At 35.0% G+C, this 18,726-nt stretch overlaps 1 protein-coding gene across 3 annotated transcripts in view; it reads right to left on the bottom strand.

The window, feature by feature from the left end:
• FAT4 (FAT atypical cadherin 4) overlaps positions 1–18,726 on the bottom strand; it is a 180,761-nt gene that overhangs the window by 48,982 nt on the left and 113,053 nt on the right. For 2 of the 3 annotated variants that reach the window (XM_058436731.1, XM_058436732.1), the window contains exons 8-9: positions 12,439–12,619; positions 319–569 (exon numbers count right to left, since the gene is read on the bottom strand). In XM_058436731.1, the coding sequence (XP_058292714.1) occupies positions 319–569; positions 12,439–12,619 (432 nt within the window). The remainder of the gene's footprint in view (positions 1–318; positions 570–12,438; positions 12,620–18,726) is intronic. The other variant, XM_058436733.1, reaches the window with a different exon arrangement.

Below are 18,726 nucleotides of genomic sequence, written 5' to 3'. Positions count from 1 at the left end.
ATTAGACCTCAGACCATAAACATCGTTAACGACGATGTAATATATATGTTAATTATTTATAATATTCAAGTAATATTAAGAAATAATAATACATAACAATAATAAAACATTATACACAATTAGTCTAGCAAGAAAGGGTTAATTTTCAAGTTTCAAGCATTTTTTCATTTCCACTAGACAAAACAACCTGAATTTCAGAGGATTTGCAAAATTAGGCTATATCAGAAATATGTATGTAAAATATCATAAATATTTTTATAGAAATGTCTGATACATAGTTTCCTTATATCCATGTGGCCTCAGAATTTGGTTGATTACCTGGAAGAGTAGGAGATGGGATGTGAGTGACATACGGGTGATGCTGAAATCTTGGTGGATTGTCATTGACATCAGTCACAGTGACAAGCACACTGGTGGAACTGGAAAGAGGCTCTGGGGATCCCGCATCACTGCAGACCACTACCAAAGTATAATTATCTTTTGTTTCCCTATCTAACAATGCGCTGGTGATGATTTGTCCTGTCGATGGGTTGATCGTGAACTGAGAGTTTCCACCGATGATCCTATAACTAAAGCAGAAAGCAGAAATAGGGATATGTCAAATAGTTTTAATATCGTAACTTCTATTTACTATAATTAAAAAACTCAGGTAGAAATGCAAGAAAACATTACAAGAAAGATCATACAACAATGTTGGAAAGAATACAACTAGATCTAGGTAATAAATATTTCAATTTTTCTGTGAACATCACATTGACAGTCTTTATCGTGAGATGTCCAGTGATGTCAAGGAAGTCTTCACAAGGTTTTTAGGACTCTTAAGTTGTGCAAGGCCACCAAACAAACCCCTAAGGCTTTAAATAAATGAGCCTAAAAGCATAAATCAAGGGACTTGCTCTAATATTGTGGTTAGTGGCCAGGATTACAAATGAATATCTTTTAAATGAAACTAAAAATTATTTTTCTGTTGTATACCATAATAAACCAGAGAAGATCAGTTGAAAATTGTATTCTTTTAAGACAAAACCTGTATTTGACATGTATCTGCTTCTCAGAACAATTCAAGGACTGATTATTTATACAAAGACCTTTCTAGTGATTAATTCTGTCTTTGTCATTCCTCATATGGTTTTGTTGCTTTCTTGTCAGCAGAGGTATGACATCTTCATGGATGTTTTGATGCTAACCAGATAGGTTAACGGGCAGGAGTTTCCACTGAGAAAAGCTTCTCTCTTCTTTCTGAAGAATACAGTTGTCTGCATATACTCCAGATTTTGTGTATGAGGTGGGGTCCCAGAGATCAGCCAGGAAAGAAGTAGCTAAGCTTGAAGGTTCAGAAATCGGTTATGGTCCATAATTTTTAAAGTTGAAAGATAGCATGGAAATAGGTACCTTTAAAAGTTTTCTTCTTTTATACCAACAAAGAGATACCCTTGTTGGAGTTCGCTGCATGTTTCTACAGTTTGCTTTGTGTCTATATAAACATAGCAACAGCATATATCTAATATAAACTGCAGGGGAAAAAACTATATTGCAGCCAGTAGTATGTCCATTCTCCTATTATGCTCACAGCTTAAAACAAATATTTCAGAACTTTTTATCCTGCTTTAGTGAAATAATCAACTGTTGAAGATCTTATATTTAAAACTATTAGAAGTCTTATAAAATGATAGCAAAACAGGGAAAGAATAGAGAAGTAGTTTGGTTGAGAAATGGCTTCAGTATTGATAAAGTACTTTGCATCACTCAGATTTTTAATACGTTTGGCAAATCACACGACAGAATCAGGCATGTGTGAAAATAGCATTAATTATAGTTATTGGGCCAGAAGTGACTATTAGGTATAATTATTGCCCTTTACAGTAGATAATATCTATTCTCTTTATCAAAATATAAATATCAAGTTTTATACATGAATTCTTAAAACTTTAAAATTCAGGACTCACAAAATAATCAAAATACCTTACCATTTTACAAAGTGTAGAAAACCAGATTTAAGAATTGTGTAGTTTTATTTTTGGAACCTTGTTGCTGTCAGTGGATGTAGAAATAATCAAATAATTTAATAGGAAGAAAAAGTAAGCTATACTGCCATAAACTTTTTTAGTTTTATAATGGCAAGGATCAAGGTTCAATCAAATATTTATTCCTATAAATATTCACAAATAAAAATAAAATGAGATTAATAAAAAACGTAAATTTTCATCTGGATGTTTTGTATATGTCAAGACCATGGTGTATTATTAAGCATAATGTGTTGATAGGCAAATGGTGTGGCCTTTAGTCCAGTTTCACTAAATGATCCATTCAGAAAGACTTGCTATGATTTAAATGTTCCTTGAAATTAGTCATTGTAACAGCGTTGTAACAATGTTGAGAAGTAGGGCCTTTAAGAGGTGATTAGACCATCAGGGTTCCATCATTATGAGTGGATTAATGCCATTATCACGGAAGTGGGAGTTAGTTATTGAGGGAGTGAGCTTCTGATAAAAGAATGAGTTCAGCCTGATTTCCTCTCTCTGTCTCACATGATTGCTCACCATGTGATGCCTTCTGCCCTTCTGCCATGAAATAACACACAGGAAGCACTCACCAAATGCAGGCCCCATGCCCTTAGACTTCCCAGCCTCCAGAACTGTGAGCCAAATAAACTTCTATTCTTTATAAATTACCCAGTCTGTAGCTATAGCAGCAGAAAACAGACAAAGAAACCCATGTTATAAATTTTGATTTTTTTATTTTATGCTATTGCACATGTTATTGCCCATATGATTGTCTATTTTAAAGTAGGTAATATATTTAGTATTTTTTAAAATGAATGAGCAAATTGTCATTAATATCTAATTAATTTTTTCTAGACTTCACTAGATTCTAAAGCATATAAAAGTATATTTTAAATATGAGATGTTCTATAACACCAGTTGGATGCAAATTTATACTTCTAGGTTTTTTAAAAATAGAAGAAACACAATAAGCTCTGTACCTAGATTGACAGTTAAGATAATATGTCTAGATTTTTGCCACATCTCTTACTTGAGGCTTAGTTCTATTCTCATCCCTCCTGATGACCTCTCTTGCTTCTCTGGCCTGCATTAATTGTTGTAAAGTTAAAAACTTTATTAGATTGTGTCTTGTGGTATCTTCTTAACAGTTAAACGTTTATGCTGTTATTTAAATATTTCCAGGAACTTACTGATTTCTTAGTGCATATCAAGCACACTACTGGGCAATTTATATATGCTGTTATCTAAATCCAAAAACAATCCTTACAGTTTAGTTTTAGTTTTGACTGTTTAGGGATAATGAATCTGAATCTAACAGAGAGTAAAGTAGTTGCACAAAGAAACATACAATCTATAAATAGCAGATCTAGAGTTTGAATTTCTGTCTTTATGACTTCAACATACACTTTTCCCATTATACCACCATAGAAGGAAAGTAAAACTCAACTGAGGGAATGTAGTGAAGACGGAAAATATACCGATTGCTAAGGCCAACATGGACTCTTGCTCAAGTTGTGTCAATACAGAATTTGTTCACATTTAGTTCAATGAAAATCAATAAATATGTTAAATTATTTTCTAATTTGAGAATACATTACTATTCCAAATTATTTGCATAAACAGAGACCACTGTGATCTGAACCCTAAATCAACTATTGCTTTTGTAAACTTAAAATATCCCCATTTGATTTTTTAAAACTTCTTTGCCTCTTCCTGAGATCTACTACGGTTATAGGCATTATACTGTCTGCTGGGAGAATACGATCATTTAGTAACAGTTAAGAGGCTGGACTTTAGAACATAGTTCACTTGGACATAAATTTAAACCCCATTAATAGCATTTAAATACACAAAAATTTCTTAACATTTTTAAGCCTTCTTTCTTTATCTGTAAAGTGGAGATCATATTTTACTCTTTTTATTTGATAGTTTTGAGTATTAAAAATATTTTGTATAAAGAGCACTTGGCATTGTAATTGATAAATGGTGAGCCTTCAAAAGTCTAAGTTTACCAACATAATAGGACCTATATAATATATATGTATAACGTAATAGTATATTACATACAATCTATCCAAATCTGTCTATATATAGGTTGAGTATCCATTATCCAAAATTCTTGGAACCAGGTGTGTTTTGGATTTCTCTGGATCTTAGAATATTTGCATATACATAATGAGAGATCTAGGGGATGGGTCTGAAGTCTGAACACAAAATTCATTTATGTTTCATATACCTCATATACATAGACAGAGATAATTTTATCTAATATTTTGATAATTGCTTGAAACAAGGTTTGTGACCATTGAAACATCAGAAAGCAAAGGTATCAGGTGTGGAATTTCCCACCTGTGGCATCACGCTGATGCTCAAAAAGTTTAGGATTTTGGTGCATTTTAGATTTTGGACTTTCAGATGAGGGATGCTCAACCTATATTTAGATAGTTAAATGGATAAAGGGACTAAAAATCCAAAACAGAGACATGGTTAAGTAGGTTAAAAAAAATCCTGGTTTCAAGTTTATATCCTTTATAACAGAAAGATATAAAAAAAAAAGGTAATTACAAAACAGTAAAATGCTATGAAACAGTAAAGAGGTGTCACTGTAGGTATTCAGAAGACAGAACACCCTTGACTGGAATGATTAAAATAAAGCCTCCTCAGAGAAGGGTAAATTTAACATAAGTTGTAAAGGGGCTACCCATCTTTCAATAGTGTTCAAAAAGTCAGAAAAGAAAGAAGGCCTAGGCTAGTGGTCAGCAAACCTTTTATATAATGGGCCAGACTGTAAATATATCTAGCTTTACAGGTCATATATTCTCTGTTGCAACACTCAGCTTACCATTACATGGCAAGAGCAGCCATAGACAATAGGTACATGAATGGGCATGGCTGTGTTCCAATAATACTTTTATTTACAAAAACAGGCACTAGGCCCAATTTGGCCTGCAGGTAGCAGTTTGCCAAGCCCTGGTCAAAGATATAGAATAAATTGAACAAACCTATAAGGCTTGGGAAGGCACAGATCCTTGTCCCATGAGCAGAAAATGATCCAGTAATGCTGAACTTTTGGCCATATGTTGCAGAGTTCTGCAGAATTAGCTGGGGCCATTTATGGGGTGACTAGAATTTGAAGACTGGGGGTTATACCATAGGCAAACTGGAATTGAAAGATTCTAGGAAGGAAGTATAATTGTTAAAGCAGAGCCAAGAGATGCTCATGTTGATGCATACTTCTGCCATTGCCCTTTAATTCACTGACTCCACCTTTGCTTTGTACAAATTATTTCCTATAATGCTGAGAGAGAAATAATTATGAAATATAAACTAGTCATGTTTTTGTGCTTGCTGCTTAAAACATTTCCATTGTTTCTCTCCTTAGATGCAGAAAGAAATTTTGAATTTTTTATATGGTATACAAAGTCCATTCCTAACCCATACCAACCATATGGAAATACTTTCTTTCTCTAATGTCATGCTTTTGCATAGCTCTTTGCCTTAGTCCCTGATACTGTCTTTGCCTAGAATATCTTTCATTCCTTTATTTCTCCATAAACTACTTCTACTTAGTATCATTGAAGTATCATTGACCATACTATTCTTTCCACCTATTCTGTGCTTAAACTATACTTGTTATACGGTACTATACTTAAGAAATTACAAAATTATCTCTTCCATTAAATTGTACTTCTTATGGGCCCTAGGGTTCCAAACTCCTGAGAGTTTAATAAAGTTTTTGGTGCATAGTCAGGGCTTCATAATTTTACAGGACAGTGTACTACATAGATTGGAAGGATTAGAAACTAGAGTTGTGGAAGTGAGTTAATTTTTATTATAATAGTACAGGCATGATGTAATTATGGACTGAACTAGGATCTTGGCAGAAGGGATGCACTAAAAAGAATGGGTGCCAGATGAATTAGAAAAGAAGAAACATGAGAATTTGTCTACTGATTGAGTATAAGAGAGGGGATGACCCTTAGCCTCAAGGTGTGGTAAAAAACAAACCAAGACAATATTATTAAAACAAAGCAGAAAACCAAAATGAGAAACAGGAAAAGTAAGGAATTTTAGGTACACTGTGTTTATGATGCCAACAGAACCTCCAGTGTAATATGCCTATCAGCGAATTATAAATGTGGGTGCAAAGTTTTGGAGTGGAATCAGAGTTGATAGCACAGATTTGGAGGTTTTGTTCACAGAATTGATGCTTACAGCAATGGAATAAATCTCTCTCTCTTTCTCTCTCTCTCTCTCTCTCTCTCTCCCTCTCTCTCTCACACACACACACACGCAAAAGTACTAAGAAAATAATGCAGTGAGAAGTATTCAAATTACTTTCTACAGAGAGAAAAGAGAAACAGAAAACAAACTGTGTGTGATCAGAGATGCAGGATGATAAGAAATAATATTTATATAGACATTGAGGAGGAAAAAATGCCAAAAAGAAAAGATAGCCTGGCCTGTAGTGTGAACACTGCAAAAAGTAAAGGAGAATAAGGACTTAGAAAAGTCACTGAACTTGAAAAATTTCAGTAGTCTTCTGACAGGGCCTTTTTTTAGTAAAGCAATGAAGGAAAAAAAATCAGACTAAAGATTTTCAGGAATACATGGTCAGAAAAAACAGGTTGTGAAGCTTTCAAGAATGTTATAGTAAAAATAGAATGAGTAAAAGCAGCCATTCCAGAGAATATTAAAATTGTTCATTCAATGCATTTCTTTAAGTGACAACCACTGTTATGTACCAGATATTGTAAAAGAAAGAATATATTAGGAGTAAAAAAGATGATATGAGAAGAATAAAAAGAAAAAAAAACCTTGAATTAATTTAGTGACTTCTATGTCCTAATAATTATGCCAGAGACATTTATGGATATTAACTGATTCCATACATACTGTTTGATACATAGTAGGTGGTTAGTAAATGTTTGTCTCACAAACTGTAAAATATAAATTTTTATGTTCATTTTTATTGATGCAGAAACTAAGCCTTTGAGGCACTAAAATGACTTTCCTAGGCCATGGTAGGCAAATAAAAGAACCAGAATTCAACAGAAATTCTGAGCATTTCTGTAGATATGCTAACTTATGTAAATGAGCATTTATATAGATATCTACATGGTTCAAGGAAGAGAGAGAACTTGAACACACACGAGAAAAATGAGTAACTTTTGAATTAAAGAGTTGGAGGAAATTGAATGGGAAGAGATTAATAGCACATATTAAGAAATTTTCCTGGCTGGGGCGCGGTGGCTCATGCCTGTAATCCCAGCACTTTAGGAGGCCAAGGCAGGCAGATCACGAGGTCAGAAGATCGAGACCATCCTGGCTAACATGTTGAAACCCCATCTCTACTAAAAATACAAAAAAAAAAAAAAATTAGCTGGGCATGGTGGTGGGTGCCTGTAGTCCCAGCTACTCAGGAGGCTGAGGCAGGAGAATGGCGTGAACCTGGAAGGTGGAGGTTGCAGTGAGCTGAGATCACGCCACGGCATGCCAGCCTGGGTGACAGAGCGAGATTCCATCTCAAAAAAAAAAAAAAAAAAAAAAGAAAAGAAATCTTCCTTAGAATGTTGACTTTGTCAGTAGAGTTTGTGACTGTCTCCAGGGTTGTGATACAGAAGAATTAGAAGTGAGGCTTGAATAGAGATTTGGTCCAGTTGGGAGAAAAGGGGATACATATCTGTAAAAGCTAAGCTCTGGAATAGATAAGTGGAAGGCAAAGACATAATCTGGATAGAGAAAGACTAAGACTTAATAATAGGCTGATTTTCTATAAGGGAAAATACTAAAGGTGAAGTAAAATGTATAACTTAAAGTAAGTACACCATTTGTAGAAATACAAAGTTTGATCAAATAGGTAGAAGTAAAAAAGAAACATCTGTCGGCTGGATGCTATATGCAAAATCATGCTAGATCATTGGAAAAAAATTAACTTATAAGACACACAAAATTTATGCTCCTGGAGATCCCATCAGTAGTTCAGTAAATAACCGAAACCATGTAAAATTTAAATGGGAGATAAATAATTAAACCAATAGCTCTTTTAATCTGAAGAAAGAATAGATTTTCTTCAGGATACCATGAATAGCAAGGAGTTATTATCACCAACCATAAAATACATTATATTCCAATAAGATTTTATCAAACCAGAGTAAATAAAGTTGAGGTTATAATAACTATTTACTTTGTCTGTGAAAATATTTTTTATTTAAGCTGCAATAATTGTTTGCCCTGAGTTAATTTTCAAGTGAATCAAACATTTTTTATTCACAAGATAAAAATAGCTTCAATTTTCATTTTAACTGAATATATGATAGTCTGTAGAGTCATTTTAAGATTTTCACTGATGGGGTTTTTGGATTTCAATGTATGTAAAAGTGTAATGTTAATTCTCATATTAAAAGAAGAAAATTTAATCAACCAATCAAATAACCAAAATACATACTATCAAACCAAAACAATCCCATCAGACCTACCAGTACAGCTTTATAAAACAGTTTGAGAGTATGAATACAATTTTTCTAGACCAAATTTACAAGCATAATTCACAAGCATAGGATAGCATTTTGCAATGAATCTTTAACATACACTAGAAAAACACAGCATGTCATCACAGCATTTACTTTTTTCTAGGAATAAATGAATGATTCAGTGGAAGACAGGATCAGGTTTGTAAACATTCAACTTCATATTCAGGAATTTATACATCTCACACAAGAGAATTTCCCTATATCTGATTAGTAATATTCTGTATGCTGTCTAAGAAACAGCATACAGAACATCTGCATGGCAGATAAAGAATTATTAGATTATAACATTACAATAGATAAGGCATCTCTTCCAAAATCATTATCAGAAACTTATTTAGCACCAACAAATGATAGACAGGTAGAGGGCTAAGTGCTTTGCATGATTAGAACAATATGGGTTGACATTTATTGAGCATTGTTTTTTGTTCCTGGCACTATTCTAACCAGCTCACTTAAATTATTTTACTTACCCTCTTTAAAGTCAGTTTCATTATTACTCTGCCTAATCCACTGAAAACCGGGTCCAGAAATGTTAATTTGCCCATACTCAGGCAATAGTAATAGTAGAGTCAGGATTCAATTGCACACAACTTAATTCCCAAGGTTCAACTCTTAACGTTAAGCTAAAGACTTTGGATTGAATCTTATGATATGATTTTTATTATTTCTATGCTTTGGTATAAGACAAGTAAAAGAAAGGGTATTTAGTGGCCTTTTGAAGCTCATAACCTGGAAGAAGTTCAGTTGTACCTGCTTCTCTCTGGTAGGTGCTAAGTACAATGACTCAAACAAGTTATGACCCTGGACAGAAATTTCTCAGTCCTCTATGATTTGACTTTACAGGACTCTGAGAACTCAGCTCTTCTCTTGAAAGTAAGTCTTGGTCCACTGAAAGAAATTTGTATGTAGCTTTCCATCCTTTTGCAATGCATGCAAATAATCCATTCTGTCCTGGATTTCCTCTGTTGTCTCTAGCCAGGCCTCCTTAACTTCAGACCTTCTTAACTCCTACCTTAACTCCTAGTCTCCTTGGAGACCTTTCCTCCTAAACCTACCTTTTAAGTGTTGGAGAATTCCCAGTGACTTGTTCTAGTACCTCTTTCCTTATCTTGCTATACTCTCTCTGATATGGTTTGGCTGTGTCCTCACTCAAATCTCACCTTGAATTGTAATAATCCCCATGTGTTGGCGAGGCATGGTGGCTCATGCCTGTAATCCCAGCACTTCGGAAGGCAGAAGCGGGCAGATGACCTGAGATCAGGAGTTCGAGACCAGTGTGGCCAACATGGTGAAACCCCGTCTCTACTAAAAATACAAAAATTAGCCGAGTGTGGTGGCGTGCACCTGTAATCCCAGCTACCCAGGAGGCTGAGGGAGGATAATTGCTGGAACCTGGGAAGCAGAGGCTGCAGTGAGCTGAGATTGCGCCACTGCACTCCAGCCTGGGCGACAAAGCAAGACTCCATCTCAAAAAAAATACATAAATAAATAAATAAAAATAATCCCCATGTGTCAAGGGCAGGGTCAGGTGGAGATAATTGAATCATGGGGGCAGTTTCAGTCGTACTGTTCTTGTGGTAGTGAATAAGTCTCAAAAGAACTGATGGTTTTATAAATGGGAGTTCTCCTGTACAAGCTCTCTTGCCTGTTGCCATGTAAGATGTGATTTTGCTCTTCCTCACCTTCTGCCAGGATTGTGAGGCTTCCCCAGCCAATGTGGAACTGTATGTCCATTAAACTTCTTTTTCTTTATAAATTACCCAGTCTCGGGTATGTCTTTATTAGCAGCATGAGAACAGACTAATACACTCCGCAAAAGTGGTCTCATTCAGTTTATTGGTTTTAAATGTCCTCTAAACACTGATGACTCTCAAATGTGTATATCCAGCCCTAACCCCAACCGTAAGCTCCACACTCATATCTCCAGCTTCCTAACTGGTATCTCTAAATGAGTGAGTAACAGTCATTTGAAACTGTATTCAAATAAAATACTTCTGATTTCTCACAAAACTGTTCCTCCTTCAATGTTACCCATTTCAGTAAATTATATCATATCATGATCTGCCTTGGTGTTTGAGTGGAAAACTTAGATGATTCTGATTTCTCTCTTTCATTTGATCTCATTTCCAATTTCTTTGTTTTTTTTTATTATTATACTTTAATTTCTAGGGTACATGTGCACGACGTGCAGGTTTGTTACATATGTATACATATGCCATGTTGATGTGCTGCACCCATTAACTCATCATTTACATTAGGTATATCTCCTAACGCTATCCCTCCCCCCTGCCCCCACCCCATGACAGGCCCCGGTGTGTGATGTTCCCCTTCCTGTCTCACATCCAATTTCAAAGGCATGCCCCAAATCTATTTGCTCAACTTTCATTTCTCCATATAAGTACAAAGTTAGTCGACTTGGATAACTATATTAATTAGTGCCTAAATGGTGCACTGGTTTCTCTCCATAAATCCTCTCTCATCAGATTCTATCCAAATGTAGACCAGTTTATGTGTCTCTTCTGTTTAAAACTCCCCAGTAGTTTCTCACCTAAAGGTAAATTGGAAAACCCCAATTCTGTATCATGACATATATGGCCTGTATATGGCCTGCATGATTTAGCCCCTGCCTACCTCTCTGACTCCTTTCTCACTCTGGTCCAGACATGCTGACCTTCTTAGATAAAACAACCATCTTAATTCCATCCCACAGCTCAGTCCTTTCAGCTTAAAGGTCATTTCTTAGAGAGACCAAGTATTGTGGTCTGAATGTGTTTCTTAAAATTTGTGTGTTGAAAGCCAGTTTTCCAAAATGATTTTGTTAAAAGAAAATTGGTAACAAACAACAAAATAAGACATGAATCAACTCATTACCATATCCGTATATCTGGTACTCATAGCTGATAATTCTTAATGTCTCAAATTTTATCTTCTGCTCTATTACTTTCATAGCCATCTAACCAACTCTAATTTACCTAATACCAGCCTATAGAAAGTGGAGGAGGGGTATAAAATATATATGTGTGTGAGTTTTTCTCTAGAACATTTGGAAATCTTCATTTCTTGTAGTTTAGAATAGATATGGAAGAAGGGGACAAGCTAGGTCAATAAAATGTTGCAACTCAATTTCTTTCACATCCTCTCTGAACAAGTTATCATATTTGTGTTCTCAATTTTAAGAGGATTTAAGCAAAGTAAAATACATTTACTAAATGAAGAATACACAGATATTCTTACTGGGGCAAGTAGTGGAATAAAAATTCTTTGACATTTCTCCAATCAATGAGTGATGCATGTTTCTCCTCACAGTGAATCTGGGCTGGTCATCACTGCTTTGGCCAACAGAGTATTATAGAAGTGCTGCTATGGCACATCTGGGTCTGACCTTTGAGAGGTCTGGGAGCTTTCACTTGTGGCTCTTGGAATTGAGAACCACCAAATAAAAGTCCAACTACTTTGCTAAGGAACCACATCAGGAAGTTCTGAGACTACTTGAGGACACAGGGGGCCTAGGTGATCCTAAACCTTCCAACCAATCCTGCCAAGGCAGCAGGCATGCAAAGTCATCTTGGGCCCTCCAGATCATCCAGTCACCATGTAAATACTGTGAACTGCCACCAGTCAACCTCCTGAGACAGAAGCACCCAGTGTAGTCCCAAACCACAAAACCATGAGATATGATAAAAATATAATAAAATAAAAATTAAATAAAATCTTAGAGTAATAAGTAAAATGTTTACTGTTTGAATCCTCATTTTATGAATTGTTGGCTATCAGCAATAGATAACAAGAATAGGACATGTGTTAATATGACGTTCATTTAAATTAAACATTATATTCATGTAGTTCAAAAACTAATGTTTAATGAGAAAACAGCCAAACTTTACAAAGGAAAATGTACTGACCTTATAACTGCATTCGTTGAAGCATCAGCATCTGAGGCATTTACCAATAAAACATCTGTTCCAGTTGGTGCATCCTCAGGAATTGTTGTGAAATAGGCTTTACTGGCAAATGTGGGGACATTGTCATTGACATCATCTACTATGACGTTGATTGTTCCAGTTCCAGTCAAGGCAGGGGATCCTAAAAAGAAAAGAAAATCAAGTCTCAATGTTTATAAACAAAAAATAACAAATTTAACAAAAATTAGCTGTAGACAGAATTACTAAAGAGAATTTAGGAAACATCAAAGTAAAATTTCTGAACACATAAGTGATTGAGTGATTTTTAATTTTGTTACAAGAAAAATATTTTCATTTGTGAACTAGAATTTCAACTCTTTCCTAGTAACTCTGCACGAAAAGTATATGTCATGCTCTTATTCTATTTTAAAGGTGCTGATTCGACAATGTAGAACACAACAATATCATTTGAATGCCACAAAAGAGGCACTGCCGGTAATTTCTCTGAAATTGCATTAAAATAGCGCAAAACCAGATTTGAAGAATACCCACAGGCATGGAAGTGCTGGCCAACTAACAAGGCAACGTTAAAAACTGGACTCCCAGCTGTGACTATCATTGTTACTATCACAAATTCCAGAGTCTCTGAGGTATTTAAATCCCTTTCTCATACTAATCAACACCAGTCTGTGGGAGAAAAAAAAAGCTTCAAGTTATATCTCAAAAGTGTTATCTTCCACGTGCTAGAATAACTTTATAATGATGAGCTAACTCAGAATCATTTGTGCTGCTTCTATTTAAAATTCAATGTAATGTGAAATGATTCATTTTTATTTCCTGTTCCAGCTGTTATCAATATATGGTGAAAACCCAACATTTGCCAAACACTTGGGCCACACTATCTGTACTAGACTAATTTTGTGGTGAAGGCTAGATGCCATATGGGTTGGAATTCTGTGGGTTGTCCCCATAACTGAAAGACAAATTATCTGCTGTTGGTTGTGTTTTCAAAACCGTTTTTCAAACTCAAACTCTTCTAAATAGAAACAATGAAGATCCATTTAACTGCATTTATGTAAAATAAAATAAAGCCCCAGATACTCTCCTTTTCTGCTTAAGATACTACTTTACCTTCAATAAAGTTATTTCCCTTAATATAACATTTAAATTCTACTTAACTTTACCACTCAATATTCTGTAAATAAAGCCATTCATTCATTTGTTTGTAAAATGTTTATGGAATGCCCTCATTATCATAGAATGGTATTGAGATTCACAACCTTACAATATTATTTTCTAATAGTCATGTGATTTGCTGGTATTTCCTTTACCACTATTTAATCATTTTTCTATGTTCTTAGATTGTAATTACTCATGGCCTAGTACCAATGAGCTTTTATGCTCAGATGTGTGTATAGGAACCAAAATCAACAGATGGGGAAATTATGGAATGAAATGGTTTTGGAGATCTGTTATTTTTGTGAATTCTAGGTTAGATGAAATAATGTGTATACCCAGTTGAGCAGAACACAATAAAGAAGCATGATACCTCCCAGAAAATGATGCAAATAAATTTAGACTGCACACTGATCATTGTTGCCATATATATATATCATATTTTATATTATTTCATTTAAATTAACATACAAATAGTCAAAAAAATTTGACGTCTAAGAAATATCTAAAAATTTAACATAAAGTTTATGACTGCACAAATCTTACCTATTAGTATTTGATTTTACACTAAAGGGAAAAATAGCCCTCAATCTATTGGTAATATGCATAATGAACTATAAACTAAAAAAAAATGTAAATGCCTTTTTAGTACTTGCTTACTGTAAGCAATGGTAAAATTATGCAACAAATATTTCAAACACACAACAAAATGATATGAATGTAGGATACGATGGAGAAACACATCAAATAAGACTGTAAAAATTCCATGCAACATATTAAAAGAAATATCAATAACAGTAAATATTGTTTAGTCCTTAGATATGCACGCACTGGTTTAAGAAGTTTACATAAACTGTCTTATCTAATCCCCATAAATCAGCACTGCTGTCATCTCCATTTGGTATATGAGTAAGCTCAAGTTTAGAAAGTTTAAGTAGCTTTTTCAAGGCCACAGACCTAGTGAGGAATGTCACTGAGTTGTGACTCATGTAAAGCAGCCCTAGAGTCTTTACCACTGACAAGAAGCTGGAAGGTACTGCCAGTAGGGGGAACAGTGCTGCTTCCTGTGCTGCTTTGGGGGTCTGGACAAGCAGTGCTGTCGCTGAGCCTAGAAGCATGCCAGGCAGGAGGTGGAGAAAAAGCCCAACAGGGAGGGACTTTCACTATTGGCCAGCTTAAGTTTGTGGGACATTTGAGCACAATAATCTTGGCATAGATTTTAAATTTCTCAAGAGCAATATATTAAGGCTAAAATAAATAGTTTGGAGTGTATTGCTGAGTACCAATGTTTGGCTTAAATTTCTTGAATGTGTGTTTCACTATATACAATTTTATGAAATGGAAGTTAATGCTCTGAATAATGTTAGTAGAGTTCCCACCAGTTGCATTAAAAAAAATTACCTAGGGAATATGTGTGCATTTATGTGAGCAAAAGGGGGTGTCATGGAAGAGAGAAAGAAACTGAAAGAGGGGATACATTAATCAAGGTTCCAGGGAGGCAAAGGATGGGAGGAGATGCAGGGTTCTTTAATCTCTTTTACTGATATTTCACTCTACTCACTAAAAATCAATCTTCATCCATAAAATGAGAATAATAATAGACTCTACCCCAAAGGGGTATTGAGAAGAATGTAATGTGCTTAGGACACTACCTAGCACATAAATTATATTCCATGTTACCCATTGTTCTTCTTGTACTTGTTTTAGAGACCAAAAAACTCACAGAAATTGACATATAAAAAGTCTATTTTTTATTATATAGTTTTCTGTATTACAGCTCTCAGGATTCTGCCCCCTCCCCAAACCTTTCAATTCAGTCTCATATTATTCAAGAAAATATTTTGAATCATAATCCATCTCAATGATTCACTTGTGGTAAAAATACATGAGACATTTCGCTCTCTAAAAATTCACAGCTTTATGGAAGACGTAGTAAATTGGACATTTTTAAATGTGATGTTTTAAGACTCACAGTGAGATTTCAAGAAAGATCTGAATATTTCTTATATACACATTGTGCTATAATTCACAATTAGAAAATAAGTAACTGCCAGTCAAAGTCTTTATATTAATATTTGGTATTCTAAAGTGTCTGGTGATACACATATGGAAAACCACATTAAATTATGACTGACTAATTTGGACAAGAATCTGTGATTTCTTTCTTTGTCTGTAAGCCATGTATTACTGTAGATACATTTTCTGAGTTAGAAAGCAAGTGCTGGGGGGAGTAAAAAACGAGCCTGGTTTATCAAAGAAAACTTACAGCAAGTTCAATCTCACTGTGTTCATAACCAAAGAATATCAACTTATTTTTCCAGATGATTTTCAAAGCACTCAAGTGACAACAGACAATTCTGGCTTGAGGATCATTTGTTGATCCTCGAGATTGGTAAATGATTCTCAAGACTGGCAGACGATCCTTAAGCCGCGATCAGCCCCATAGGTGATTCTACATCTACACGAGTCTGTTTTCAAGCCAAGAACTTTCTCCAGAGTACTCCTTTTCTCCCCTTATTATCAGCCACAACCCACTTCATAAGCACTTGGAGTTCTCTTCTTATTTTTTTTTCCCACCTCAAGAAAAGTGAAGTACAATTTCTGCAACTGTCTCAACTTTCTTGTTGTCCCAGGAAATGTGCACACAAGTCTTGTTAGTTTTAAAAATTTTTTTCATAGGAAACCTTACAGAAATTTTGTTCTACATTTCTAAGTCTTTTACTGAGATTTAACTAACCTGAAATTTGAATCGTGCCTCCAATATGTTTGACTATTATTCTTGTGAATGGGGCTTACCAACCCTCCATCCTACTACAACCTCCTGCTTGTTGACTGGTAGCATAACCTCCAAATCAGCTTTACGCAGAAAAATGAAATCAAGGGAGAAAAATGGAATGTCCCTTAATTTCAAGTGAATCTTATTTTCACTCCATGTGTGCCAGATGAGTGACACAAACTCCCTAGTCCTTGGTGAACACAGATCTTGGCATTTCTTTCATGTGCTAATTGAATGAAGACACTGTGTTTTTGTTGTTGCTTTTCTGTGTCTGTGTGTTTGCTTTTTTTTTTTTATACTTTAAGTTCTAGGGTACATGTGCACAACGTGCAGGTTTGTTACATATGTATACATGTGACATGTTGGTGTGCTGCACCCATTAACTCATCATTTACATTAGGTATGTCTCCTAATGCTTTCCCTCTCCCCTCATCCCACCCCAGGACAGGCCCCGGTGTATGATGTAACCCTTCCTTTTAACTGTGTGGAGAGGTTCTCTGGAGTATTACTGTTTCCCACCATGTAGTGGATACATTCTATTTGAAGTGCTGCATAATGTCTACTATTACTTTATCTTCCGTCCAAAGCTTTCTGCTGCCTCCGGGCTGTCAGATCCAACTGCCTATTTATTGGTCTGCTCTTGAAAGTTACTGAAGAACCTCAACATTAGTGTGTCAAAAACTGAAATCAGAGTCATTATCTGTAAACCTTGCTCATATATTTATATGTAAATTGAAATATAGGTGCATATATATGCATGCATGTGTTATACATATTTCATTGAACACATTTGATACCAGATCTATACATATTTTATACATGTATTGCTCATTTAATGCACAGATTCAATAAAGTAGGTATTCTTGTTTGATTTTCTTAAACAACCTAAGACCCAAAGAACTTAATCCATTTCCATTTAGCCAGAATAGACAGAGAGCCAGTTTTGAATTCTTAAAAAAGTATCTTTTCTAAGTTAATTAAGCTCAGATAAAACTCTGCCACTCTTATTACAGATGTTTTGCTTTATATTATTATAATTATCAACGTACTCCAGTCACGTCCTATTAAGTTTTAAGTTAATTGAAAACAGGAATAATTATGTTTAATTAATTTTTATATTAACCCATAATGCATACCATCAGGTCTTGTGCTCTGTCTGTATTAACTCTTTCTCCCATTTTCTATATGAAAACCTGGTCTACATGGATGAAAGTTCACATAATTGAACACTGCTAGAAATATACAATCTAGGACTATAGTCTTATAGTTTGGGACTTAGCCTAAGGCTGGGGTCAGAGAACAAGACTACAGACAAAGGTCAAAGTTTTGCAGATAGTGTACTACTTAGAAACAGAAGGTCCCAATTAAACATGAATCCCATGAGAAGAGTCAGAAGAATACTAGGGCCAATATTTAGCTCAAATAGATCTGATAATGATGAATTATATAGGTAGTGGCGTAATAGGGCAAAATTGTTCAATTCCACCTGGGATTGATTTATGAAAACCAGATGCAATCACAAAGAGGCAGGATATAATGACACGGGCTCCTGAAAGAGGACAGTGAGCCAATGAAAGGGGTAAAATATACAAATAAAATTAAAAGTCAAGGTCTCAGAAACTTGTAATTGTAGAGGTTAGGAAGATGCAGTGGATATTTGAATTAGAAGTCGGAACTCCAGTTAAAAGTCAAAAGCCTAATTACAATTAGTAGTCAGATGAAAATAATTTCAAATTTAAATTTGTAAAGTCGTATGTCATGTGTGTACATATGTATGCATATATGTATTCATATAAACATAAATATGAGATAAACATGGATATAGTGATAAAAATCTTCATTTTTTATAGAAAATAGCCAAAAAAGAAAACCCAAATTCTGAATGACATATCTGAAAGTTTACACAAACCAAATTGTGCACATGCACACACTCATGAGGAGAGAGACAGGGGGAGAGAGACTGTACACAGATTAATCTTCCAATTATTCATGATACCACAGTTAAACCTGGGCCTTGTGTGAGTCATATTTTATACTCTTAAGTATGAAAAACTATTAAACTAATAATTAGCATTGCCTTTAAGACTGGTAGCTTAGTCAGCTCAAATATATCAAATGAAGTTCAAGAAAATTTAAAATAAGACTTTTTTTTTTTGAGATGGAGTTTCGCTCTTGTTGCCCAGGCTGAAGTGCAGTGGTGTGATCTCGGCTCACTGCAACCTCCGCCTCCCAGGTTCAAGCGATTCTCCTGGCTCAGCCTTCCAAGTAGCTGGGATTACAGGCACGTGCCACCACACCTGGCTAATTTTTGTATTTTTAATAGAGACAGGGTTTCA

This window comes from Hylobates moloch, unplaced genomic scaffold (genome assembly GCF_009828535.3).
Source record: "Hylobates moloch isolate HMO894 unplaced genomic scaffold, HMol_V3 SCAFFOLD_3, whole genome shotgun sequence".
Lineage (NCBI taxonomy): Eukaryota > Metazoa > Chordata > Mammalia > Primates > Hylobatidae > Hylobates > Hylobates moloch.
This window is presented reverse-complemented; position numbering and strand designations above follow the sequence as displayed.